At 37.5% G+C, this 27655-nt stretch overlaps 1 protein-coding gene across 1 annotated transcript in view; it reads left to right on the plus strand.

Annotated features, from left to right (window-relative positions):
* The window catches only part of RICTOR (RPTOR independent companion of MTOR complex 2), a 56484-nt gene that overhangs the window by 19054 nt on the left and 9775 nt on the right, over nucleotides 1-27655 (plus strand). The window contains exons 7-32 of the mRNA XM_070743420.1: nucleotides 1280-1406; nucleotides 1768-1937; nucleotides 3026-3093; nucleotides 3208-3275; nucleotides 4446-4528; nucleotides 5954-6041; nucleotides 6521-6611; nucleotides 6736-6802; nucleotides 6932-7012; nucleotides 7723-7823; nucleotides 9664-9826; nucleotides 10082-10183; nucleotides 10288-10334; nucleotides 12425-12560; nucleotides 13381-13428; nucleotides 14067-14269; nucleotides 15733-15859; nucleotides 16784-16948; nucleotides 17089-17165; nucleotides 17936-18014; nucleotides 19521-19630; nucleotides 19739-19826; nucleotides 20292-20384; nucleotides 21667-21773; nucleotides 24078-24307; nucleotides 25866-26892. Coding sequence (XP_070599521.1) covers nucleotides 1280-1406; nucleotides 1768-1937; nucleotides 3026-3093; nucleotides 3208-3275; nucleotides 4446-4528; nucleotides 5954-6041; nucleotides 6521-6611; nucleotides 6736-6802; nucleotides 6932-7012; nucleotides 7723-7823; nucleotides 9664-9826; nucleotides 10082-10183; nucleotides 10288-10334; nucleotides 12425-12560; nucleotides 13381-13428; nucleotides 14067-14269; nucleotides 15733-15859; nucleotides 16784-16948; nucleotides 17089-17165; nucleotides 17936-18014; nucleotides 19521-19630; nucleotides 19739-19826; nucleotides 20292-20384; nucleotides 21667-21773; nucleotides 24078-24307; nucleotides 25866-26892 — 3746 coding nt within the window. The remainder of the gene's footprint in view (nucleotides 1-1279; nucleotides 1407-1767; nucleotides 1938-3025; nucleotides 3094-3207; nucleotides 3276-4445; nucleotides 4529-5953; nucleotides 6042-6520; nucleotides 6612-6735; nucleotides 6803-6931; nucleotides 7013-7722; nucleotides 7824-9663; nucleotides 9827-10081; nucleotides 10184-10287; nucleotides 10335-12424; nucleotides 12561-13380; nucleotides 13429-14066; nucleotides 14270-15732; nucleotides 15860-16783; nucleotides 16949-17088; nucleotides 17166-17935; nucleotides 18015-19520; nucleotides 19631-19738; nucleotides 19827-20291; nucleotides 20385-21666; nucleotides 21774-24077; nucleotides 24308-25865; nucleotides 26893-27655) is intronic.

Raw genomic sequence — 27655 nt, forward strand, 5'->3', positions numbered from 1 at the left:
AAGTTAGCCCAGCAACCATCTTCAGTTATGTATTGTCCCACTTAAGTTCCTTAGCCAACTGACAGCTATGTCTTCTGTCTCAGGCAGAAGAATAGGGAGAAAATCTCACTTGGGGGGGGGGGGGGGGGCAGGATGTTCCAAAGTGCTTGTACTACAGCAGAGAAGGCTGTTCCCCTGATCTTATCAGTCGGAGTTCCATGTATGAGGGCTCTTCAGCAGGCCACCTCTGCCAGCTTGAGTATGATGGGCTTTGCCTTATTGGGAAGAGATGGCTCATCAGATAGTCTGGACCTATGCCATAGAGGGCTTTAAAAGCCATAACCAAACGCTGGAATTGTACCTGGAATCAAACTGCCAGCGAGTGCAGCTTCAGAAGCAATGGTGCAACATGGGTCATTCTGTGGGCCCCAAAGACTGCTTGTGCTACTGCACCTTGTACCAGTATACTTCATGTGGTTCCTGTGGTTTTCCAAAGTCCATGGAATTTCAGAAAAAGCTTAATATAGGAAGGAGAAATATCAAATAAAAGAAGCATCAAATATCATTTAGGTCAGTTTAGCTGCTATACAGGGCTTCTAGTGAATAAATATGATGCATCAAGGGCTTCAATATTCAGGGCCACTTTTTGAGAGTCCGCTTAACCTTGATCAACTGTGTACCAAATGTTAAAGTCCCTTTAAGAATTGGAAAAAGCTTATTGAAAGTCAGGACATAGTTAGCTGCAACTAAACTCTGGTTCAAAATGTGTGTATACAGTACCATTCTACTTTCCTACCTTAGTGTCCATGATTTAAAATACCATCTCAGACAACCAGTCAAACTGGCCTCTATCCAAATCACCTATTTTTAATGAGGCATACAGGACTTCTAGGTTCACATTTGGAGCTGTATGGTGCTCTCATACCCATAGCTTTTCCATAGACATTATTTGTATGAACATTTCAGATGGAGAAATCATTGGGGCGTATTTCAGCAGATCTTGAAGTAGCTTTGGAATATGTTTTTGCTATTCAGTTTTTGTGTAAAGTGGATAAAAAGATCTTGATGCTTTAGCAGCAGTGTTTCTCTTTTTAGGGTTGCTTCTTTGTACGGTTGTAGTATAACAGTTTTGAAAAATAAAATTAAAAATTAAAACATTACTGATTAAGAACAGAATACCAAAACAAAACATTTAAACAGGTGAAATACTGTCTAATATGAATAAAGGAATATTTTGCATTGTTCCTTAATTGAGCCATGTATACAGCAATTACTTCCTTCTTTCTACATTTCTTTGCAGATGATTACAGTCAATGCTTCATTATTTCCCAGTTCAGTTACCAATTCTTTGATAGCTGTTGGGAATGATGGCCTTCAAGAACGGGACAGGATGGTTCGAGCATGTATTGCTATTATCTGTGAATTAGGTAAGCATTTTTAAAACTATTTCAGTTAAATATGAGATTTAGTACAGAAAAATATCGATCTCTTGGAATGAATAGGCAAATTAGCTGTGTAATTTTTATTGTATCCCTTCCCATATGTCTTTTGAAATAAATTTAAATCTGTTCTGATGTGTGTTTTTGAACAATTTGAAATAAGTCTTAAATGCAAGTTCTCAAAACTTTCTGTAAGGAGTGCAGCATGGATTGGTGAAGAAATTTGAAAAATGAATTTAAGACTAATTTAATATTAACTTTTAAATGTAAGATTTTTGTGGAAATGTAATTAGTTGTTAAATATTATTAAAAATTTTAATACTCTTTAAAATGGAATAATCTCTTTCAGCGATTCAAAATCCAGAAATAGTTGCTTTCCGTGGTGGTCTAAGTACCATTTTGAAAAATGTAATAGATTGTCAATTAAGCCGTATAAATGAAGCTCTCATAACGACTGTTTTACATCTTCTTAACCATCCAAATACACGACAATATGTGCGAGCTGATGTGGAATTAGAGGTAATTTTAAATATAATTGCATTAATTTACTTATTTGTTCTAACTTTGAATTGCTTAGCTACATGTAGTTTTAACTTAGCAACCCCAATTGGCAGCTGAGCTACCACTCTGTCAGTAAACAAGTCATCACATGTCCATGATAGACTTATTTCATTTCAATGGATGTTAAGGAATATATCAGATAGTATGATTTTACTGCCGGCTTTGCCATTGACTCTGCTTGTTGGAAGTACTGTAGACTGTGAATGTGCAAATGGCAATCACATAACTATAGCATGCTGCGATGCCAATAAGTGTGAGGTCTAATCCTAAAGTTATTTTTTGTAATTTTGTAACTTTGACTGGTTACTAAAAATGGCAGCCATTAAGCAAGGACTGTTTGTATATCACACTGGTAGGCAAAGTTGGCTCTTCAATGACACGTGGACTTCAACTCCCAGAATTCCTGAGCTAGCATGATTGGCTCAGGAATGCTGGGAGTTGAAGTCCACAAGTCAGAGAAGAGCCAATTTTGCCTATCCCTGGTATATCACATACAGTTTTTAAGCTTTGGCTTTTAATATTTTAATAACAGAATATTATTTATTAACATTGAAGTTAGATACTTCCATATATATATGTAAATTATCCTTCAAAATCAATTGATATTTATAAAGTTAGTAAAAAAAAAAACCTATAACATCTCCCAGTGCCTTTTCTTTCTACACAATTTACCTTAAAAATAGGAAATTAGATAATGACTTTAAATGCAGGGACAAGATATATATTTTCATGTTAAAAGCCCAGATCAACTGTATCATGCCAGTAATAAGTAAGAAGCTTCTGATTAACAAAACACATAGAAATATAGAAAAAGAGGACAAATTTTTGAAGAACATTTAAATAGATGTATATATGATAATAATACCCAGTTTCCACCCAAATAAGACATCCCCTCATAATAAGCCCAATCGGGCTTTTGAGTGCATGGCAATAAGGCCAAGCGCTTATTTCGGGGTTAAAAAAAAAAGTAAAGACAGGGTCTTATTTTCGGGAAAACACGGTTTATAAAATGGTAATAGGAATAACACCAATCTTCTTTATTATAGCGGATTTTAGCTCCATATACGGATTTTCACTACAGGCATAATCCAGACACTGCAGAAGGACAGCTCAAGTAAGTACACAATCATTCTCTGCTATTCTCAGATTCCTAATTTGTGGAATAAGATCTTTACAGCAGTAGCATTAAAAAACCCAAACATAACCGTCTTTACTATTGTTTTAACAGAGAAGACAGAGAAGCACGGCTTTCTGCTAGTAAAATGGGAATTGTGGCAGCATTTCGATCATGGGCAGGTAAGCTATTTGCTCTCACTTCAACTGAAGATAGTAAGTAGAATAATACATACATACACACAGACACACACGCCTATGCCCTCTCTTTTTGAAAATAGCCCATATGAAACTATTTAGCATAGCCAAACATCAGCACAGGAAGTGTTATATGGCATTCTATATTATGTCATAAACTGTTTAGCTCATGGTGAACTGTATAGCACACACATCACCCCAGGAAATATTTTGTGACATTTTTTATTATGTCATAAACTGCTTTATGGCAATATTTTATGTCATAAAATGTTTTCTAAAATTTACCAAATTTCATTTCCACAAGAATCTCAGATTATAAATGCTTTTTGTAAGTTAACCCATTTGGGGCACCATAGTCCATCCAGTTAAAGGTTACCTAATGTAGAGTTTTAGTAGTATATAGATGCTTTATACTGTAGATGTAAGTAGAATCACTTGTGGGCAAACTAGATTGGAAATTGAAATTTTAGGTAAGAAAGGATGAATTAAATGTTTGCCTTTCAGTGCAGAAAAAGAATAACATGCACTAGATAAGTAGATGTCACTACCTGACTCTTACTCCTTCTTCCCCGAACCCCCAAAACTTCAACCTTAGATTGTCTACTGTCAATCTCACCCCATTCCTAAGAGGCCTTTAAGGGGTGTGCATAAGCGCAACAGCGTGCCTGCTATCCCTGTATTTACTTTATTTATGTTTATACTTATACCCATATCTGCTATTTTGTACATGTTTGAGAAACAAATAACACAAAATAAAGTGTATTGATGCACTCATTTTTTTCTGATTTTCTTTTAACTTTATGATTTGTTTATAGGTAGCCTTCAACTTACAACTATAATGGAGTCTACCCATTATGGTCATAAGTCATGACAGTCATAAAATGAGTCACCCATAAAACTGACCTGATTTTACGACCCTTTTAAGTGAATAAGTCATTAAGTGAATGCCATGGTTGTTAAGTGAATTAATTGTTTACTATGGGCTGGTTTTACCAAACACCAAAAATAGATGCTGAGTTTTGGACAAAAACACCGTAAAAGAATTATATGAGTGTGGGGTGTTGTTAATATCTATAATGCAGGCCTATTGCCAAGTGCCCAAAATGTGGTCATATAACTACCGTTATATAATTATGCCTTTCATTTTGTTTTCAGGTATAATTAGTTTATGTAAGCCTGGGAATTCTGGGATCCAATCTCTTATTGGGGTGTTATGTATACCTAACATGGAAGTGCGGGTATGTTTTCAACTTCTGCTATTAAAAATTGTGAGATTTGCATGTTCTTCACAGGCCACACTCAGCTCTCACAGTACTGTTAATCTAGGAAATCAATAACATTCATTTTCTTAGGCATCTATCTTCTATATGAGGACATGTCAGAGTCACTGCCAGGCGTTGCCATCAGTATTTGTTGGGATTGCTTATATTAAGTATTTTTTAAAGGGGTTATAAATCACAATTTGGTTTAAAGTTCAGCAAAATTTAAAAACTTAATGGAAACATGAGAATTGCTATCATATTCATAAACTTAGTCTACACATTTTGGCATGCTGTATACATTAGCTGCCGTACATTTTTTAGTGCAATGCAGATTGTTTATTTTTTTCATTACAAATGTTTTTCTAGAGCGTCTATTTACAAAGCACGCCAAAGCAATTAATTATAATCATTTTAAAAAATCAGAGTAAAACAAAATAAAAGTAGTTGAATAAATCTAGAGATACTGTAAGTTTAATTGCTGGAAAAGACCATTATACTGATGGCTTTATTAAAAAAGAAAAAACTCCTAAAACATGGTAGCATTGATGAACATCGTATGCAATCTAGTGTTCGCCTCTCTTTATAAAAACAAAAGTTAATCAGATTGGTACCAAGTATCCTGGCAGAGGGAGCCACATTTGCCAAGTCACATTCTTGTAGCAGTTGTTACTTTAGATGTCCTACCAAGTTAGCCATTTTGTTATTGGGCAACACCATCCCAAGACAGAGTGTCAGTAGATCCATCACATGTTCTCATCACAAATCTACGGAGAGGGGCGGCATACAAATCTAATTAATCATCATCATCATCATCATCCCAGGAGACAGCAGAATTGAGGAGAAGCAGCTAGAGAAATTAGTGAAATACGAAGATCTAAAAATCGAGCTGCAACGACTCTGGCATAAGCCAGTGAAAGTGGTCCCAGTGGTACTTGGCACGCTGGGCGCAGTACCAAAGGATCTCAGCAGACATTTGAAAACCATCGGAATTGACAAAATCTCCATCTGTCAATTGCAAAAGGCCGCTTTACTGGGATCGGCAAACATAATTCGCCACTACATCACACAGTCCTAGGTGCTTGGGAAGCGTCCGACGGGTGATGAAATACGAAATCCAGCATAGTGATCTCATTTGCTGTGTTGTACTGACATAACAACAACAACAACAATAATAATAATAATAATAATAATAAATTCATAATGTGCCCACTGCTTAAAAACTAATTTCCTGCTTTAAATGTTTAATAAACAGTTAAAATTTTGGCAATTATAGCAGGACATCAGCTATATCCTGAAGATAGTCCATGTTTTTTTAATGTATAAATTGTATTTCTTTGATATTAGCTTCATATAAATATATTTCTACTCATCTTTGTTATCCTATTCCTGTTTATGTTACAGCGAGGCTTGCTTGAAGTTCTATATGATATATTTCGCCTTCCTCTGCCTGTTGTGACAGAAGAATTTATCGAAGCACTTCTCAGTGTAGGTTAGTATTGGACCTGGGGAAATGCTCCGTTATATTTGCTGGGAAGATCCAAGAGCATTTCTTTATCTGGTGCTATATTGGGAACTTTAACCACAGCTGAATTGTAATAATTATCTTTCTTGGATAAACTTGAATTGTGACATACAGCTCTAAGCAGTTTTTTTATTTATGGCATACAGTCTAAAAGGCCCCTCTGAAGGAAATCATTTGTTGTCTGAGTTGCTAATAGATGAGATGCTTTTTAAAAATAATTTATATTTCAACTATCATGCATGAAAGATTTTAAAGTTAAGATGTTTTATGATGTTTGCAAGACAAGCATGAACTCTCCCCCAGCACTGCAGAATAGGAGGAAGAACTGTTATGGAAACAGTGAGAAATAATAATGCCGCACCACTTTGAGAAATGCCATGTCCTAATTTTACTGGATTTTCAGCTGCCCATCTTTACAATTATTTTTCACATTTTTATTTGTGTAGATCCAAGCCATTTTCAGGACAGCTGGAGACTTTCTGATGGCTTTGTAGCTGCAGAAGCTAAAGTTATATTACCTCACCGAGCCAGATCCAGGTACACACACACCAGCAGAATACTGTATACATTTTTGCCTCACTTTAATAAAGAAATAAATTGAAATAGATTTTTCTTTTTAAAAAAGTCAATGCAAAGGTTTGTCATTTTTTATTTTATCCAGACCTGACCTCATGGACAATTACTTGGCCCTGGTTCTCTCTGCTTTCATTAGAAATGGACTCTTAGAAGTAAGTTCAGATTTTAAATTAAATTTTAAAAAACCAAATCAGTTCTTTAGTACAGTATGTCCGTTGTTAAGCATCATTGGTGTCATATATGCACCACATATATAGAATTTTATTTCTTAATTATTCCAGGGTCTAGTTGAAGTAATCACAAGCAGCAATGATCATATATCTGTCAGAGCAACTATCTTACTGGGGGAACTTTTGCATATGGTAAGAAAAAAATACTTTCATTAGCTGCTATTCAGTTTAATAGGCATTAAATGTTGGATTTCATTTCCAGTAGTAAAAGAGAAAGAAATAATGTTGACAACTTAAAAAACGATGCCAAGGTACATTCAAGTTGCTGTCTTACTTTAGCAAAAAAGATAGATGGTAACAAAAATAATTTTTCCTTCCCTCTTTCTATATCTGAAAATATAAGGGTTTACTGGATTTGGTCTACAAATCAAAGTTGCTTTGTCTGTAAAATATGGGGAGTTTACAGAAAAATCCATGTTTGTTTTCAATCCATTGCTGATGTTGCCTAAATCCCTCTCTTCTTGGTTTAAGACAACACAGTTAAGTTTCTTTTTTTAACTTGAGATCTCCCTCTACTAAAGTAACATTATCAGGTCATAATTATCATTTCAGCAAGTTGTCCATTTTTTATTAGGATTGATCAATTGCTTATTGCCTGCTTTAGTTAATACGTAATATTTTGTGAATGACTTTACCATGAGATCCAATAGATTATTTCCTTTGCTACAAGCAATGCAAACGGTTAGAAAAGAGTATTTTCCAATAATTTTCTCCCCAATTCAGTATTTTTATTAATTATGTATGGTCTTATAATAAATCAAGCTGTGCAAGGGAGTTAGAGTGAGTACATGGAATAAATTGGACTTTGTTTCAAAACCTCTAAAGCTTTTTCCGTTTTTCAGGCAAACACCATTCTTCCACATTGTCACAGCCATCATTTACACTGCTTACCAACTTTAATGAATATGGCAGCTTCTTTTGACATTGTAAAGGAGAAGAGACTGTAAGCATAAATGTTAATAACATGCATATGTTGAATGCCAATTGGCCTTTGAATAAGTGCTGCTGCTGTAGAAATATGCCAAATAAACTTTATTAAAGATGTACAGTTTAGACAAATTCAGTGAATTCAGAAAGCATCTGACCCCTTTCACTTCTGTGAATTTTGTTATGCTGTAGTCTGATTCAACTGAACTAAAATGTTTAACTAAACATAAACTAAACATAAACTAAAATATTTGATAAGTAAAATGTATTCTGATGTGCATGAAAACTGAATGCATAAACTTAGTGTTTCTCTTTTTTCTGTTTATGGCCAGAGAGCACTATTGGTAGTGAGATGGTCCTCAATTTACAGCTGTTCATTTAGTGACCATTCAAAGTTGCAACAGCACTGGAAAAAGTCACTTATGACCATTTTTCACACTTTCAGCTGTTGCAGACTCCCCATGATCATGTGATCAAAACTGAGAGGCTTGACAACTCATATTTATGACCATTGCAGTGTCATGGGATCACTTTTTGTGACAATGTGGCGAATAGTACAGAACAGAATAGAATAGAATAGAATTCTTTATTGGCCAAGTGTTTGGACATAAGGAATTTGTCTTTCATGAATATGCTCTCAATGTACGTAAAAGAAGAAAAGATAACATTTGTCAAGAATCATGGGGTACTACACTTGATCGTCATAGGGTACAAATAAGCAGTTAGAAAACTATTAATATTAATATAGTAAATGGGGAAGCCAGATTAAATTAACAACCATGTTGCTTACTTTACAACCAAAGTGATTCACTTAACAACTCTGACAAGGAAGATTGTAAAATGGTGCAAAATTCATTTAATTGTCTCAGTAACACAAATTTTGGGCTCAATTGTGGTCATAATTCAAGGATTTCCTGTATTTGATAATTACTTATCTCTCTGGCGACTCCAGCTCACTGGAACCAGCTTCCTCGGGAGATCCGCACCATCCCCACTTTCTCAGTCTTCTGGAAAGCCTTAAAAACCTGGCTCTGCCAGCAGGCCTGGGGCCTTTGAGCTATAACATCCAGCTCTGGCCCAGAAGTATGAATAGTTATAGGTTATTAGATTTGTATGCCGCCCCTCTCCGAAGACTCGGGGCGGCTCACAACATAGCAATAATACAATACATTACAAATCTAACAATAAAAAATTAGATCCATTTAAAAGACATTAATAACATAATAAAACCCCTAGCTATGCAGTCACACACATTCAACCTAATCTATCATGTAGTAAGGCCAAAAATATAATAAAAATGGGAAAGATGGTAATTATCCCCACGCCTGGCGACAAAAGTGGGTCTTGAGCATTTTACGGAAGGCGAGGAGGGTGGGGGCTGTTCGAATCTCTGGAGGGAGTTGATTCCAGAGGGCCGGGGCTGCCACAGAGAAGGCTCTTCCCCTGGGTCCCGCCAGCCGACATTGTTGGGTCGACGGGACCCGGAGAAGGCCCACTCTGTGCTTTTATTAATGGGGTTTTAACTGTTTTATATTGTTTTATATCTTTTCACCTGTTGTACGCTGCCCAGAGTCTGAAAGGAGTTGGGTAGCTGACAAATCCAATAAATTAAATCAAATTAAATTACTTGTTAATGAAATAAATGAAATGATCTAAAGCCTGCATATTTCAGATTATCAGGGCAATATAATTGCCATTTCATGTAAACTCCTTAAATGGGATTTGGTTTGTAGTGGATTCAAATCAATAATCTTTAAAGCCATTTCAGCACAAAAATCTCTGAGGTTAACCGGATATGCCAATACTGTCAGATCCTTATTAAGTATAGTAATTGTATTATCATGTTCTTTTGCTAGACGGGCCAGTGCTGCACTGAACTGCTTGAAACGCTTTCATGAAATGAAGAAAAGAGGGCCTAAACCTTATAGCCTTCATCTAGATCACATTGTCCAGAAAGCGATGTCAACCCATCAGCGAAGAGATCAGTATCGTGTGCAGAAAGATATCTTTATTCTTAAGGTAGACTTATCTAGGTTCTTTGTCATCAAAAGAACAGTACTTACATAATTTTTAACCTAAGTCTTCCTTCTATAATGGGTAGTAATTCTAAGATAACTTTTTTTCATTTGCATGAGAGTCTATCTCACTAGTTGCTATCTCACTATTCGACTCTGAGGTTTCTGTTTTAATTGCTTGAAAACACTTTTTTTTTTGTATGGTTAATTTGAAATGTAGGATTAACTTATTTTTCTTTTCCTTTCCCTGCTGCTGAAGGATACTGAAGAAGCACTATTAATGAATCTGAGGGATAGCCAAGTTCTTCTTCACAAAGAAAATCTGGAATGGAATTGGAATCTGATAGGGACCATACTTAAGGTAAGATATACAGTATGATGATATTACAATCAGCATTTAAGAATTGGAATGCAAGAAATTAATTGAAATAATTCTTACCATGCTTTATATTTGCTGTTTTTTAGTGGCCAAATATTAACTTAAAGACTAACAAGGATGAACAGTTGCACAGGTATGAAATTCTACTATATCGATAAAAACAAATATAAAAATATTTTATTTTGTCTTGGGCTTTTTTAGTTGTTCTTATAACATTTTAGCCAGCAGTTGATACATTAGAAAAAAAGAAATTATATTATCTTTTCCTCCAATAATTTTGAATTTAGCTTCTTGTAAAGGAAACTATTTTCAGCTATTTTAGAACCAGAAAGAAACATAAATCTAGTGTGGCATCCACATAAGAAGGAAACTTAAGGTGTAAACAATTATTTTCAGATGCTGAACTACCAGCCCTCTGTAATGGATACGGGATATAACAAATGATTCTTAAGGGTGTTGAATAAATAGATAGGTTTTGAAAGTAAAATAATTATACTATTATCTTAGGCACTGAGTTTGTGAGATCCTGTCACAGACTCTGTCATTAAAAAGGATCTATATAATGCTTCCAGTTATATAAGTACAGTGAACCCTCGAGTTTCGCGTCCTCAAGCATCGCGAAAGGGCTATTTCGCGAGTTTTCAACCCGGAAGTAAACTCCACCATCTGCGCATGTGTGCCTTTTTTTCTATGGCCACGCATGCGTAGATGGTGGAGTTCCCCAGCTGGGAAGCTGGGCGGCTTCCCTGGGTCTTCCCCCTCTTGCCCCGGTAAGACCCCAGCGGCGGCGCGAGCAACGGCGTGGGCGGGCGGGCGGCACGCGCGGGGACACCCCAACTCTGCTGCCCAGCTGGGAAGCGGAGCCGGGGTTTCTCCAAGCGCGCGCGCGTTGCTGGGGCCGCTCCCCAGCTGGGGAGCGGAGCCGGGGTTTCTCCAAGCGCGCGCGCGTTGCTGGGGCCGCTCCCCAGCTGGGAAGCGGAGCCGGGGTTTCTCCAAGCGCGCGCGCGTTGCTGGGGCCGCTCCCCAGCTGGGGAGCGGAGCCGGGGTTTCTCCAAGCGCGCGCGCGTTGCTGGGGCCGCTCCCCAGCTGGGGAGCAGAGCCGGGGTTTCCCCAAGCGCGCGCGCGTTGCTGGGGCCGCTCCCCAACGCGCGCGCGCTTGGAGAAACCCCGGCTCCGCTCCCCAGCTGGGGAGCAGCCCCAGCAACGCGCGCGCGCTTGGGGAAACCCCGGCTCCGCTCCCCAGCTGGGGAGCGGCCCCAGCAACGCGCGCGCGCTTGGGGAAACCCCGGCTCCGCTCCCCAGCTGGGGAGCGGCCCCAGCAACGCGCGCGCGCTTGGGGAAACCCCGGCTCCGCTCCCCAGCTGGGGAGCGGCCCCAGCAACGCGCGCGCGCTTGGGGAAACCCCGGCTCCGCTCCCCAGCTGGGGAGCGGCCCCAGCAACGCGCGCGCGCTTGGGGAAACCCCGGCTCCGCTCCCCAGCTGGGGAGCGGCCCCAGCAATGCGCGCGCGCTTGGGGACACCCCGGCTCCGCTCCCCAGGAAACCCCAGGCGCGAGCAACGGGGTGGGCGGGCGAAGGGCGGGCGGCGGTGGAAGTAAAAACACCATCTGCGCATGCGCAGATGGTGTTTTTACTTCCGCACCGCTACTTCGCGAAAAATCGATCATCGCTTGGGGTCCTGGAACGGAACCCTCGCGATGATCGAGGGTTCACTGTATATGTATAATATATATATACAGTGTTCCCTCGATTTTCGCGGGGGATGCGTTCCAAAACCACCCGCGAAAATCAAATTTCCGCGAAGTAGAGATGCGGAAGTAAATACACTATTTTTGGCTATGAATAGTATCACAAGCCTTCCCCCTTAACACTTTAAACCCCTAAACTGCAATTTCTCATTCCCTTAGCAACCATTTAGATTATTACTCACCATGTTTATTTATTAAAGTTTATAAAAAAAAAATTATTAAAAGCGGACGAAAGTTGGAAAAACTGTGGTATAGGGGGAAAAACCGCAAAGTATTTTTTAATTAATATTTTTGAAAAACCGTGGTATAGCTGTTTCGCGAAGTTCGAACCCGCGAAAATCGAGGGACCACTGTATAGCCTCCCCAAGTCTACAGAGAGGGGCGGCATATAAATCTAATAAAAAATAATAATAAAAAATAATTGTCAGAAGCCTTTAGTTGTGTTTTAATTGTCTCATTCTTTTGTTTGATGTTAGATTTGTACGGCGGCTGATGTATTTTTACAAGCCTAGCAGTAAATTGTATGCCAATTTAGATCTTGATTATGCAAAGTCAAAACAACTCACAGTTGTTGGTTGTCAATTTACTGAATTTCTCCTTGAATCTGAAGAGGTAACATTTATTTATTTATTTAGCTATAATTAAAGACTGGCAGATTCTTGTTTGTTGTATTCTAAATGCAAAATCATAGATTTTTTTAATCTGGTTAACAAAACTTTTAATATTTCAATGGAATAATATAATTCTGAACCTTTACAATTAAGTAGGAAATATAGCTTAATTTGAGGGCAAAATCAAATTCATAAATTATATTGCCTATCCTGGATCATAGAACATAAAATAGAAAATAAATAAATTAAATTTATTTATTAAATCAAAACATTACCTATATCTTTTATATAAAAGATATTGGTAATATTTTGCTGTAGTAAATAAATTTAAAATTAAATGTGGATGACATGAATACAATTCTTTGAAATGATTATTCCTCTTGTACTTTGCACTACAAGGGAATATAAAATGTAATTGAATGTAGATTTTCCACTTAGTCTGACTGCTTGTCAAATAGTAATGCCACACCTTTTGTTTAAATATCTGAGGCAGCATGATATTTTGGAACAATCACATTAGATTAGTTATTTAAAAATAATTAATGCACACAACCAATTTCAAAGTTTATTAATCAAAACACATTACACATAAATTGTAATCAGTTCAGAAACAAATAAAATGCTAGTTATATCTCCTAGGTCTTGCCTTAGTTGATACATTAGTCAAGAAACTGTCTTTCATTCTTAGAAGATGTATTTTAAGAGAAAATTATTCATTTAGAAATTAAAACTTAAAAGGGAGTATGCACTGGCCTGATCTGCTTCAGAATATTGAGTGGAAGTGATACATGAGCCAATCAACATGCCCTTTTGCCCCTTAGGAAGGAAGACAGGAAGGAAAGAAGGAAGGAAGGCAGGTGCAACAAAAGGTAGATACAGACTTAACAATTATCTACAATGTCTACATGTTCACCTTTTGCATTCCTAACTTTCTGTGATGAGCAAAAGGTAAATCAGAATTGTTTGTTCCAGTTCCTTTTTCTTTTTGCTTGATTTTCTTTGACAAAACTCAATGTGTAGAAGAAAACAGCAGAACATTAAGTTCACTTTTGCCAAAACCTGGTCTTGACTTGGCACTTTCTCTTTCCATTGTTAGTTTTGGAAAAAAGCGTGTATTGCCTGTGGATTGTTTATGTTTGTTGCTGCCCTAATTCCCATAGGAATGACTTTCGGTTTATGTGAAAATCATTTGAGGCATTATCAAGACTGACTGTCTCCACATTTCACATGTAAAGTAGATTACTTAAAAACAACTTCCCAGCATTGTCGCATAGACTTTTTTTTTGGTATTTTCTCTGTATTATATATCGTTCGATTTAAACACAGATTTTTTAAATGTCATGCGTTATATAAATTATATATGTACCTTTTGTTTTGCTTTTCTAGGGAACTCAGCAGTTGTTTGTTTTTTATACTCCAGAAAAGTTGAAAATGTATTGTTTTCATTAAGCAAGGAAAATTTGTTAAAAGTAACCTGAACATAGTTTTTTGTTCTTTCTTTTTAAAGCAGGATGGGCATGGCTACCTCGAAGAGTTAGTAAGAGATATTGTGCACTGGCTTAACATTTCTTCAGGATTGAAACCAGAACGCAGTCTCCAGAACAATGGTTTACTTAACACGCTTAGTCAGCACTACTTCTTATTTTTTGGTACCCTCTCCTGTCATCCCCACGGAGTGAAAATGCTTGAAAAGTGTAATGTATTTCAGTGGTATGTATTTAGTTTTTGAAATGTTGAGGTTCCAGAAACTTAAACATAGAAATTATCTTAATGTGTGTCATCATTAAATGTGTGGTAAACTATAGTTAGCTGTGACTAGTTGACATTAACTTTTTATTTTTGAAAAAGCAATGTTGTTTTAGATTTTGTTTGTAAAAACGTTGTACACAAATTATCAGCAATTTAAAGGCTATTGTTGAAGAAGATAAATATATTCTTAATGTTTTCTGAATAAACATTTTGTATTTATAGAATATAATGTGAGCTAAGCATTTGTCATTTCCACTAGAAAAATGGTGGAAAAAATCAATATGTATTGTTTAAATGCCATAATAATATACAGTGATCCCTCGGGTTTCGCGAGGGTTCCGTTCCAAGACCCCTCGCGAAACTCGATTTTTCACGATATAGCGGTGCGGAAGTAAAAACACCATCTGCGCGTGCGCGCCCTTTTTTTCATGGCCGCACATGCGCAGATGGTGGAGTTTGCGTGTGGGTGGCGGGGAAGACCCAGGGAAGGTTCCTTCGGCCGCCCAACAGCTGATCTGCTCCGCAGCGCGGCAGCAGCGAGGAGCCGAAGATGGGGTTTCCCCGTTGCCTGGGCAACGGGGAAACCCCATCTTCAGCTCCTCGCTGCTGCCGCACTGCGGAGCAGATCAGCTTTTGGGCGGCCGAAGAACCTTCCCTGGGTCTTCCCGCCGCCCAGGCAAAGGGGAAACCGCAAGATCGCTTGCCGCTTGCCCGTTCACCCGCCCGCCCGGCTGCTCGCTTGCCCGTTCACCCGCCCGCCCAGCCGCTCCGCTTGCCCGTTCACCCGCCCGGCCGGCCGCTCCGCTTGCCCGTTCGCCCGCCCGCCCGGCTGCTCGCTTGCCCGTTCACCCGCCCGCCCGCTCCGCTTGCCCGTTCACCCGCCCGCCCGGCTGCTCACTTGCCGCTCGAGAGCAAGAGGGGGAGAGATAGAGAAAGAGAGAGAAGGAAAGAAAGAGATGAGAGAGGGAGGAAGAGAGTGTGAGAGAGGAAGAAGCAAGATAGAGAAAGAGAGAGAGAAAGAAAGATGAGAAAGGAAGGGAGTGACGTCATCGGGTGGAAAAATCGCGATATAGCGTTTCGCAAAGATCGAGATCACGAAACTCGGGGGATCACTGTACTCTTATATGTTTTATGATGTATATTGCCCAGAATCATTTGTTGAGATGGGCAGCTATAGAACTCAGATAAATAAATACATAAAAATTATTGGAAAGTAACCTAGGCAAAGTTATTGTTTGGCCCAAGTAACTTCAAAATTCAAAAATAGCCGAGATATCAATGGAAGAACAGGAAAATAAAAGAAATTTAGGTAGAGATTGCACTGCTTTTCTTAACTAGGAACATATCTTTTTAGATTCTGTTTTAGTTATAAGTGTATATCCATATCTTATTAGAATTCTATTCATTGTTCATTTTCCCCCCAGTCTCCTTAATCTGTGTTCCTTGAAGAATCAAGATCACTTACTCAAACTGACAGTTTCTAGCTTAGACTACAGCAGAGATGGTTTGGCAAGAGTCATCCTTTCTAAAATCCTAACAGCATCAACCGATGTAAGTGAAAGGCAGATTATCTTATTCATGTTTTTAATGGTATGGTATAGAAGCTAAAATGATGAACTATGTTTGAATCCTTTCTCAGACATAAGCTTGAAACTAACTGGGTGACCTGAGTCAGCCATTTTCTTTCACCCTTCATACCCTTATGAAGGAATGTCCTGAAAGATGGTAAGAGATAAATACATCATAATACTGTAGATAAACTTATAACTGTAAGCTATTTATTTGCTTTTAGCCATCTCTCAAATTCACGGCTACTCAGCTACATAATGCCGACATAGTAATAAAATCATATAACTATAACCCATTTCAAGTAAATTTAGTTACAATTACAGTGAATCATGCTAAATAAAAGAAATAAAAGCCATAGAAAAAGATGAATTTATAAAACTGTGTTATATGTGGTCAGATTATACATTTCTCAGGGAATTCTTTACTGTCAGTTACCATTTCTGCTGTGGTGTACTTTACCCATTTACTCAAGTTAAATTAGATTAGATTTATGCAGAAATATATACATTTAAGCATGTCATATTTAACTCCAAGAATGTGATTCTGAATTAAATATTTCTCCCCCACCCCCTTAAAAAAAAGCACTGGAAGGTTAATAGAACAAGTTTGTCTGTGTCTTTTACTGTAGTTACAATGAAACTCATGTTGTCTCTTCCCCCTCCCCATTTAAGGAGAATATTGGAGCAGGGGACCTAATCTTTCTTTTTCATTTTCTTTCAATTAAATATATTTGGGGAAAATGTTACATGCAGAAGCGAATAGATCAGGTAGACTCCAATCTTGGTTTTGATTTGAAATTAACATTAATTGTACAATGGCATGTTGTGTTGATAAACCCAATTGCAAATCATGTTACATTTTCTGATTTTCCAATGATCTGTTTGTTTGTTTTCTTTTCTTTCATAGAATTGTAGGTTATATGCTACAAAACACCTCCGAGTACTTCTGAGGGCCAATGTGGAGTTCTTCAGTAACTGGGGAATTGAGTTACTCGTCACACAACTTCATGACAAAAATAAAGCCATTTCTTCTGAAGCACTTGATATCCTTGATGAAGCATGTGAAGACAAAGTGAGACTTTTTCCTTGTTCTTTAGTTGAAGAAGAAATAAGCCTTATTTTTTATATTGATCCTGATTATATATTATATTAATGACTACATTGTTATTTTACCATATTAACTCTGTCCCTCTTGTCTTCTTTTTTTTTTAGGCTAATCTTCATGCCCTCATTCAAATGAAACCAGCACTTTCTCATCTAGGAGACAAGGGTATGCTCCTGCTGCTAAGGTAAACATTTACTGTATTATTTAGGTGAAAACAAGGTACCGTGTTTCCCTGAAAATAAGATTAATTCATTTCCTTTTGCTTGGAGGCAGCCACCGCCAACTTCCCCCTTCCAAGGAAAAGCAACTGATGCATGTCTCCCGAGCATCCTGACTACCCTAAAAAGGCACCGGGATTCGGTGCTCGGTTACACTGAGAGGCTGGCTTGATTACGAATAAATAATGAAAGCCCTCAATATTGGCAGGCGGAACACGCCGCCACTGCCCAGAAGGAGAAAAATGTGAGAAATGGGCTCTCACAATGCTTCCCCTCTCTCTTCTTCTCCTGAGCAGCAGCGGTGGATCCGGCTCACGAAATCTGGCCTTCTGATCTAGAGTGGCAGTGGCTTTGACCTGATCCTCGCTGGCAACACTATGGGCAAGAACCAGCCACACCGATCCCACTTTATGGCTGTGCAGATAGCCCACACCAGCAGCTCCTCGGAGCTCCAGCGCCAGTCCCCCTCCCCCCCAGTCCCATGTCGACAGGGCTATGATTGGCAAGAGTTTTTTTTACAGCCGTCTTTTTGCGGCTGGCACTTAAGAGGAAGGGCACGTGAGCCAGGGTTTGCACATGCATCTAAGTATTTGGGGAGGGGCTTATTCTAGTTCACGCTCGAAAGCCCAATTGGGCTTTTTATCTGGACAGGTCCTAGTTTCAGGGAAACACGGTAGTTAATTTGCATTTGCTCTGAATGTATTTTATAAACAATGGTATGTTTTGTTTTGTTCAGATTTTTATCAATCCCCAAAGGGTTTTCCTATCTAAATGAAAGAGGCTATGTAACAAAACAAATGGAGAAATGGCAGAAGGTATTTAATTATCAAATTGGAATCATTCCTTGGAACTCTGTTATATGTGTGTCAGCTATTATGCTGTGGCTTTACCTGAGCCTACTTTGTTACCCGCAAATATTAGGGACACAAGCGCTCATAAGGAAGACTGTGCATTGATTTCAGAATAATTTTAAATACATGTAGTGCTCACTTAACAACCATTCAGTCATAAACTGTTTGAAGTAATGATGACAGTACAAGGAAGAAAACAGCAGGCATGGAGAGAGATAGACAGGAGGGTGGCGTTTAAACAGGTGAGCATTGCAGGGCAGAAAACGCACAAGACCCTTGCCTAACAATAGTGCAGTTCTAGTCTGATGACCAAAAACAGCACTATTGAATATTCTGTCACTAAACAGTGTTGTAACTTGATATGTAGCTAAAAAACACATCATTTAAAGGATGAAAATTCTGGTCCTAGTTCTGTAAAGCAAGGGTGACCTGTACCAATTCATCTCCTTCCATGTGGCTTCTTGTGCTTAGAAGTGCTTCGGGAAATTATACTTTAAATTCTATCTTAGGTAATTAGTTTGAATAAACTAATAGTTTAGTGGGATTAACAGTATTCAAGTTAAAACTTTAAGAAGGCCATTTCTCGGAGGGTGATTGAGTTTGTACACAAGCTCAATTTACAAAGAGTATATAGTGCATACATGAAAATTTTGCCAAATCTTAAACAGTTTTAATTATACTTAGTATTTAATTTTTTATAAGAATGATTTTAAATGGTATTTTTAGAATATCATTCTTATAATATAATCATTTTTAGATCAGTATTTCTTAAAGTGTGGTCCTAGGACTCCTGCGGGAGCAAGACTTAGTGGTCCACAAAATCAGAATTATTTGCCAGCCCATGTTGAAAAGTAATATAGTATTAAAACTGTTTGAAGGTAAATCACATGTAATATTGTTTGGATGGAAGAAGGAACATCAGGGATTTAAAGACAAAGCAATTATTAAAAGTTATATTTGATCCCCATTCTCAAATTAGTCCTATCCAAAACTTCCCCTTTCATTAGAAGTGGTTGCTAAAACTAAATTAACATTTCCGCATAACTTGTGGAAGTATTGCCCTTCTGAAAGAGGCTATGTAGGTTTAATAGTAGGAATGCTTATTCTTTGACTACTTTCCTCGATGAACATCCTGGTGTAATGAAGGAATGGAGGGACATTACCAATTGGTTACAGAAAAATAAATTTATAACCAAATAGAAGAATTGTATAGGATAGTCTGGCTTTATTTAATTGTGAACCTGAACCAATGGGAATTGCATTGTATTGATCTTGCTCAATCTGTTTGTCTCTCATAGAGACATGATTTTAAAGTATTTTGATTATAAAATCAACTTCCCATGAGTATTTTGTCACATTAGTGTTAGGAAACATTTTTTTACCTGGGTTATTATGTAAAGTATTTGTAAACATAATTTATTGCTAGAGAAAATGTTTTTCTGAAGATCTCTGAATTCTATTATATCCTAGGAATACAATTTAAAATATGTTGACTTGATAGAAGAGCAATTAAATGAAGCACTTACTACATACCGCAAACCTGTTGATGGTGATAATTATGTCCGTCGGAGCAACCAAAGGTAAAATAACCTTGAATCATTTGTTAAAGTAATGCCTATAGTAATGCAGAGGGTTTTAAAATTGTTAGAATTAATTCACTGCAAACCGAGCGTTTTTCTTCCCCACAGATTACAGCGGCCACATGTCTACTTGCCAGTTCACCTCTATGGCCAGCTAGTACACCACAAAACTGGCTGTCATTTGTTGGAAGCACAGGTGATGTAATGTAACTGATTCAAATAAATTAATTTTAATTAAATATTGTATTATTTTCACTATCTTTAGCATTGATTTGCCTATTACTGATTCAGATGTATGACTCATAATCCACACTACAAGGCGAAATCACATATAAGGTGAAACAACTCCCAGAATTCATGTGTGCATTCTCTCCTTTTAACTGATAGGAATGATTGCTGTGGATTAATTTATAAGGCTAAGAAGAAATACTTCTTGCTACTTCATCCTTAATATTTTAATCCCTATTTCTTTAGTCTACAGAAATAGATGGCCGCCATTGCAGTGACATTGTTTCGCCTCTACAAGATGTCAAAATGTGATTAAAATAAATAAATATTTGTATTTTATTATTAGCACTGCTATCATATGAAAACAGAATTGAACAATTGATAAATAAATTAAATTGCACTGTGTTGTTGTTGCTGTTTCTGTCGTTTTTAGAGCATTGTTCCTGACCTGAGTTACACCATCCGTTCCCCTATGCTGGAAAAATGGGAGGGAATTAAGCAACTAAAAGCTGCTCTTTGGGCATTGGTTAGTTAAAAATATAAGTTTTAATATATATATATATACAACTAAGTATCAGTTGGTGATCACCAGTATGCTTCTGTTTTTAAATGTTTTTAAATATTTTTTGTAAAATTGCTATAGAGGGGGTGAAATAACATAGTAGACTTTGTATTCTGTACCTTTTAAACTAAAAATGATGCTTAAAGCAGCCAGTAATAACATGTTAAATAATTAAGATAAATTCTCAGTGGAATTTATAAATAATATATTTGTATTGAGACAGACAAATGAACTAAGAAGAAGGCAAATGCTTTCTGAATGAAAATACAATTGTCAGCAGAACTGTGTTATATTTCTAGTTTAGAAGATGTGCTGGAAGGATTTAGGAGTGTGAAACAGTAATTAAAAGATGGCTTTTTATGTTCCTCTAAGAGGAACATGAAGGAAAGCAGGCAAAATATTAAAAATAGAAGCAAATATTTTGTGACAAGAATTCATTTTAAATTATGTCTGGCATCGAAAGCTGCAGCCTTTATGGTTTCTCCTTTTTTCACTATACAAGTTTAGAGATTGCATTGATCTATGTCTGTTAAACCAATAAATAAAGATTGTTGAAGTTTGGCACAAGGCATTCTATATTAGTAACCATGTGTCATGTTTGTTTCCAGTAGGAAAAATGAAAGGTTCCTTTAGCTTTCAAACTGGTTTAACTTACTTGAATCACAAAAAAACCACTAGGACAATATTGCAAACATCTCCTGAAAATAAAATAAAATAAAAAAATATGCTGTAATTGACTGCCAAAATTATTTTGCATCATCACAAGAAGCACCTTTTTTTTTTCTTGGTTAATAAGTCATGGATATCTTACTCTGTTATCAAATTTATGATTTTATCCACTTGGTTGTTAATCCAAGAAAGAAACTGTTGATGTCAAGGTTAAATGTTGAGTATTATACATGGTATCCTGTGGGTTGAATCCAATGGTTCCCATTATTCCTACAAAGGAAGACCCTTTAGTACAAGGGAATTTTACAAGTCTGTAACATTAACCACATTAACCATATTTTTATTGGCTTATTGGATTAAGCGGATTTTAAAAAGCATATTCCTCGTGAAGTTGAAAATTAAATAATAAATGGAATAATGCCAACATTTTTAATAGAATATCCTTCAACTGCTCAAGTAGATACCTATATAAGTAGAAAAAGTATACCGGTTATGCAAAATCTGTTTTGAGTTTATAAATCAATGTTTGTCAAACATTCCTTGATTTTCTATTTATTGATATTTATTTATATTTAAGGGAAATATTGGATCTTCAAACTGGGGATTGAATTTGCTTCAGGAGGAAAATGTGATACCTGATATAATGGCACTTGCCCAGCATTGTGAGGTCCTTTGTATTAGAGGGTAAGTATAACTTGAAAACTGGAAATGGCATGGTAAAACATCTGTGAACAGTTTATTTTGCCTGAGCATCAATATATTTAGAATTTTTTTGACATCATAGAACTGAAAGGGACCTCAGAGATCTATCTTCTGTCAATGCAGGAGCTAGTAGAACATCTCAAATATATGACCATTGCTCACATTTCAATTAAAATGCTGTTATGGCTTGAGACCATCACCATGGAGAACTAGCTATTTTTTTTGTTCCACGGCTGACTATTTGTATAGTTGGGAATTTCCTTTTGATGTCTAGCATCAACTTGCTTCCTTGCAGATTTAATCCATTGATTCTGGCCCTGCCCTCTGAAGCTATAGGAAATAAGACATCAGCAGCATATATTAATTTGCCATAGGCAGAGATGTATTAATGTTTATCATCAGTGTACTGAGGGTACACTGGTGACAGATTAGTTAAGACATTGTCTTCCTATAGATGTTTTTAAAAAGTAGAGAGAGATTATTGAATCCTACAGTACCCCACAGAGAAGGAGGCTGTTGGCAGGGTCTCTTCCCTCCCAGACACCACCATCTACAATGCCATCCACTCATAATTTCCAGAGTCACTCAGAAGGCTTCCATGATTGATGCTATTGAAAACCATTGACTAGTCAAACCAGACTTGGATGAATGCACCAGCCGGGTAGCAATAGCAATAGCAATTAGGCTTATATACTGCTTCATAGTGCTTTTACCATAGTGCTCTCTAAGTGGTTTACAGAATCTGCATATTGCCCCCAACAATCTGGGTCTTCATTTTACTGGGAGGATGGAAGGCTGAGGCAACCTTGAGCAGGTGGTGAGATTTGAACTGCTGAACTACAGCTAGCAGTTAGCCGAAGTAGCCTGTCGTGCTGCACTCTAACCACTGCGCCACCCTGGCTCCCTGGGATCATCTAAATGTACAACCAATGCCATTTTTATTTTTTGCTCTCCTCTTCCCTCTGCTGCTCTGAGGTAGGCCTGGATCTTAGTAAGAGTAGCTACCCAGATACGGCTGCTCTCATTACCCTTAACTCCACAGCTCCAGCCATTTTATGCTCTTCTACTCCAGCCGTCTTTTTCCTCCATATGCTGATGAGGCATGCCAAACCTGGCCTTCCTGGGGTAGCTGCTAGCTGTATAGTCTGGAGGACAGAAGGAAAAGGGGGGACATGATCGAAACATTTAAATATGTTAAAGGGTTAAATAAGGTCCAGGAGGGAAGTGTTTTTAATAGGAAAGTGAACACAAGAACAAGGGGACACAATCTGAAGTTAGTTGGGGGAAAGATCAAAAGCAACATGAGAAAATATTATTTTACTGAAAGAGTAGTAGATCCTTGGAACAAACTTCCAGCAGACGTGGTTGGTAAATCCACAGTAACTGAATTTAAACATGCCTGGGATAAACATATCCATTAAATACAGATAAAATACAGGAAATAGTATAAGGGCAGACTAGATGGACCACGAGGCCTTTTTCTGCCGTCAGTCTTCTATGTTTCTACGTTTATATGCAAGGCTTCTTCCCAAGGTCTTATGTGGTGACTTCAATCACAAAAAGAATGGTTATTAAGCAAGGTTATCTATACCAAATAGTTAGATCTCATGTTTTAACTGTAACTTGAACATAAAATTTCTGTAGTAATTAGTCATTGGTCATTAAGGTTGCACAAAATGTTATACTTTGAAGTGTCTCAAAGAAGTAAAATTACTTAAGCATCCTTTCCTAATGCAAAACAGAATGCTTTAAGCAATTTGGAAGGTGTTGGAGCTTAAGCACAGTTTCTCTGTTTTATGTTCAGATAGCTTAAAGTAGCCCATTTCATGCTTAGAACATTGGGTAAAGTTTGGCCCTTGAATTTTTAAAAAATGAAATATTTTGTAAACTACTTGTGGTAATCCCTATGCACTTTAAATCTTTCTTGGTGTGTTATTGTTTCTTGTTGACCATCTATTCCAGTCTCCATAATAATATACTGAAGTCTAGAAACCAAGTGGTAAAACAGTAAATAGTTTAAAAAGTTATTCAGGTGTAATTTGGCAAGGAAAAAAAATGAAATGCATTAATTAAAACTGTTAATATTATTCCCCATATATTTAGTAGTTCTGTATTTTGGTTGCAGGGGTGTGTGTCATTCTGATTATTTTGAAAATCTCTAGGCAGACCTGGGACAGCAAATTTAAAGGAAACAGAAAGCATTTTTCTATAGCTCAACTGCATTGCATTCCCACTTAATTTAACTTTATAATAGATTTTCATTTGACTTTTATTTCCTAAATGCAGGACCTGTGTCTATGTGCTTGGCCTAATAGCGAAAACAAAGCAAGGCTGTGATATTCTGAAACATCAGAATTGGGATGCAGTAAGACACAGTCGAAGGCAACCTTGGCCAGTAGTTCCCGATGATGTGGAGCAACTCTGCAACGAACTCTCTTCTATTCCCAGCACTCTTAGTTTGAACTCTGAATCTACCAGTTCAAGACATAATAGTGAAAGTGAATCTGCACCATCAAGTAAGCTATTTGGCAGCACTAGTAGCTAATAAATTTTATTTTATTTATTTTTATTTATTCATTTGTCCAATACATAAATACATAGGAAGAAAAATAGACATGTAGTGATATATATAAGGATAAAAGTGAACTTTTGGGAGAGGATATATGAAAGGAAGAAAATATATATGAAAAGCGAGAGAAAGGAAGACAATTGGACAGGGGACGAAAGGTACACCGGTGCACTTATGTACGCCCCTTACTGGCCTCTTAGGAACCTGGAGAGGTCAATCGTGGATAGTCTAAGGGAGAAATGTTGGGGGTTAGGGGTTGAGATGATTGAGTCTGGTAATGAGTTCCACGCTTCAATAACTCGATTGTTGAAATCATATTTTTTACAGTCAAGTTTGGAGCGGTTCGTATTAAGTTTGAATCTGTTGCGTGCTCTTGTGTTGTTGCTGTTGAAGCTGAAGTAGTCATTGACCGGTAGGACGTTGCAGCAAATGATCTTGTGGGCAATACTCAAGTCGTGTCTTCCTTTCCCCCCCAAAAAAACATAGATTAGAGGGCTGATCTTTTTTTTTACATATACTTCATAAAGTAAAATATAGGTTAGGTCATGCTACCTCATAAATCTTTTTTTGCTTTCCTCTTGTTGAGCAGAGGAAGCTTAGAATCATTTTGTAAACCAGCAACAAAGTGCTTTAAACCTAATTAATAATTTTGGTTTATTGTGGACAAGGAACATAATTCCAAATTATATTAAGGTTAATAATGTTAATTTTAATTAATGTTAATATGTTTATGTCAGTATGTTTATCCAGTAATAATTTAGCATAATAGTGGGCAAACTTTATTTTTTTTTTTGAGATCTATTTGTTGGCGAATTTAGTTCGCTTGTTTTGCTAGTAGCTATCAGTGGTTTCTTAGCCAGAAATACCTAGATATATACTGTGAACTGATTTTTGGAAAGGATTATTTACTTTTTTCAAGATCTTGAGATCAACATTAGTGCAGAAACCATTCATATAATTAGCAGTTGCTTGCTTTTTAAGAAAGAAATTGCAAATCTCTGGCAGATCCAAATTGGGACCATGATACAGGAGCCAATGGGTCTTTTAATTCATATTGGGATTCATTTGAATCGTAATTTATATTTGGGGGAAAAAAAATCTCTTTTTTTTTTCATTTCTTAATTGTATGATCAATGTCAATAGTACATGAAAATGTAGATCTAAAATGCATGCTTAAATAAGAACACATGTAAAAATTTAAATTGGTGAAGACAATTTTATAAATCATTCATTTTACTTCATTTAAATATCATTAACATGCTGAGGTGAAATCCAGGTTATTCTATCACTAAATTTGAGGGCAAAGTTTCCTAGACTAAAGGCCTAATTGTAAAATAATATTGGTAAAGATTTTCTTTCATCATAATACTCTTCTGACTTTTAGAATATGTAAGAAGTCACCCTGTACTTGTGGCTTTCATTTAATGTTCAGCTTCTTTGCAGAAGTAGCCTTAATTACCCAAACCTTTGAGGATCCAAAACATGAACCTTTGTTTTCATTTCAGGCATGTTCATCCTGGAAGATGATCGGATTGGCAGCACTTCCACGAGCACATTTTTCTTAAATATCTCAGAAGATGCAGAACAGAATCTCTATGACCATACCGGGCCCGTGAAGGATAAGGACCGCAACCCCTTCCCCTTTTTCTCCTCCCGCAGACTTGTCAGGAATCGCATCTTGAATTCTCTTACTCTACCCAATAAAAAGCTGAGGAGCAGCAGTGATCCCAAAGGAGGCAAGCTGTCTTCCTTGGAGAACAAGATGGGCTTAAGGCGAAACCGGACAGTAACAGAACCTTGCAGCAGCATGGATTTTACACGGGGAGATGACTTTAACCCGGTGTTCAAGGTTCCCAAAATTCATACTCTGAAACTAGAAACTTCATTTGTTGGGAGCAAGCACAATGAAGATGCAGATAGTACACCAAGTATTGGTGAGAATGATCTTAAGCTTCCCAAAAGTCTTGGCCATGAAAATCACAGAGAAAACTCCAGTCGAGAGAGACTCATAGAAGTTTCCACGCAGGCTCATTTCAAGAGTCGTAGTTTGAGTTTCAATACAGACACCACCACAAGTGGCATCAGTTCAATGAGCTCCAGCCCCTCCCGAGAGACAATGGGAGTGGATGCTACCAATATAGACACTGACTGTGGGAGCTTAAGTACTGTGGTGAGTACCAAGACCATTAAAACAATTCAGTGTTCCACCCCACAGTCTAACCACCTCCCTCTGTCAAAATCAAACTCTGTCTCCCTGGTACCGCCAGGGTCTTCACACACGCTTCCTCGGAGGGCACAGTCACTAAAAGCTCCTTCCCTCGCTACTATAAAAAGCCTGGCTGACTATAATTTTAGTTACACCAGTTCTCGAGATGCGTTTGGATATGCAACCCTGAAACGCTTGCAACAGCAGAGGATGCATCCCTCTCTGTCACATTCTGAAGCTCTGGCTTCTCCAGCAAAGGATGTACTCTTTACAGACACAATAACAATGAAATCTGGTAGTCTAGACTCTCGACTAACGCCCAACCGGTAAGTAATATCGCCTTTTGTTTTTCGTCATTAAAATTATCATGGGAAAGGTACTGTGTTTTAAAATAAATATTGATGTCTTTATTCTCCTGGTACATTTTAAGCAGGGGTCCTCAAACGTGGCAGCTTTAAGACTTGTGGACTTCAACTCCCAGAATTCTCCAGTTGAAGTCCACAAGTCTTAAAAGTTGCCAAGCTTGAAGACCTCTGATTTGGAGGAATATCTGTTTTCGAAGAAGACTTTGATCTTACTTTTACGTCTGCTAAAACAACTGTAGGGATCAAGATGTGAAGGGGAAATTAGCACTGTTTAAACCAGATAGAACATGGCTGTCAAATTTGTGGCCCATGGGCCAGATTTTCATGCTCTGGCCACACCCACGCCCGGTTCAGTGAAGAGGTAAAATGTTCTGATATGTCACGTGATGCCGCCATGACGAGGTGAGTATGACACCCCTGAGATAGAATAACTGGGTAATTATGGACAGGTGGATTCTAGTTTTAAAGCTGGGGGGAAAAACAGTCAAAAGTTCATTGGTTTAAAACAGTGAAAAGAAAAGGTTAAAATTCAAACATCTAGGGAAATTGATGTCTGTGTTTGTTAATAGTAGATCTTATGTATGTTTATGCAACTTTTATTCCTTGTAATTAAATTACTTATCTAGCAGTATGAAATCCTTTAAGGTACTGCTGCTATCTATTTCCTGAACATTTCTGGAAAAATCAGAGATTTGTAGTTAAAGGGGATCTGAAATCGCTTTAA

The sequence above is a fragment of the Erythrolamprus reginae genome, chromosome 2 (assembly GCF_031021105.1).
Source record: "Erythrolamprus reginae isolate rEryReg1 chromosome 2, rEryReg1.hap1, whole genome shotgun sequence".
In the NCBI taxonomy this organism is placed as follows: Eukaryota; Metazoa; Chordata; class Lepidosauria; order Squamata; family Dipsadidae; genus Erythrolamprus; species Erythrolamprus reginae.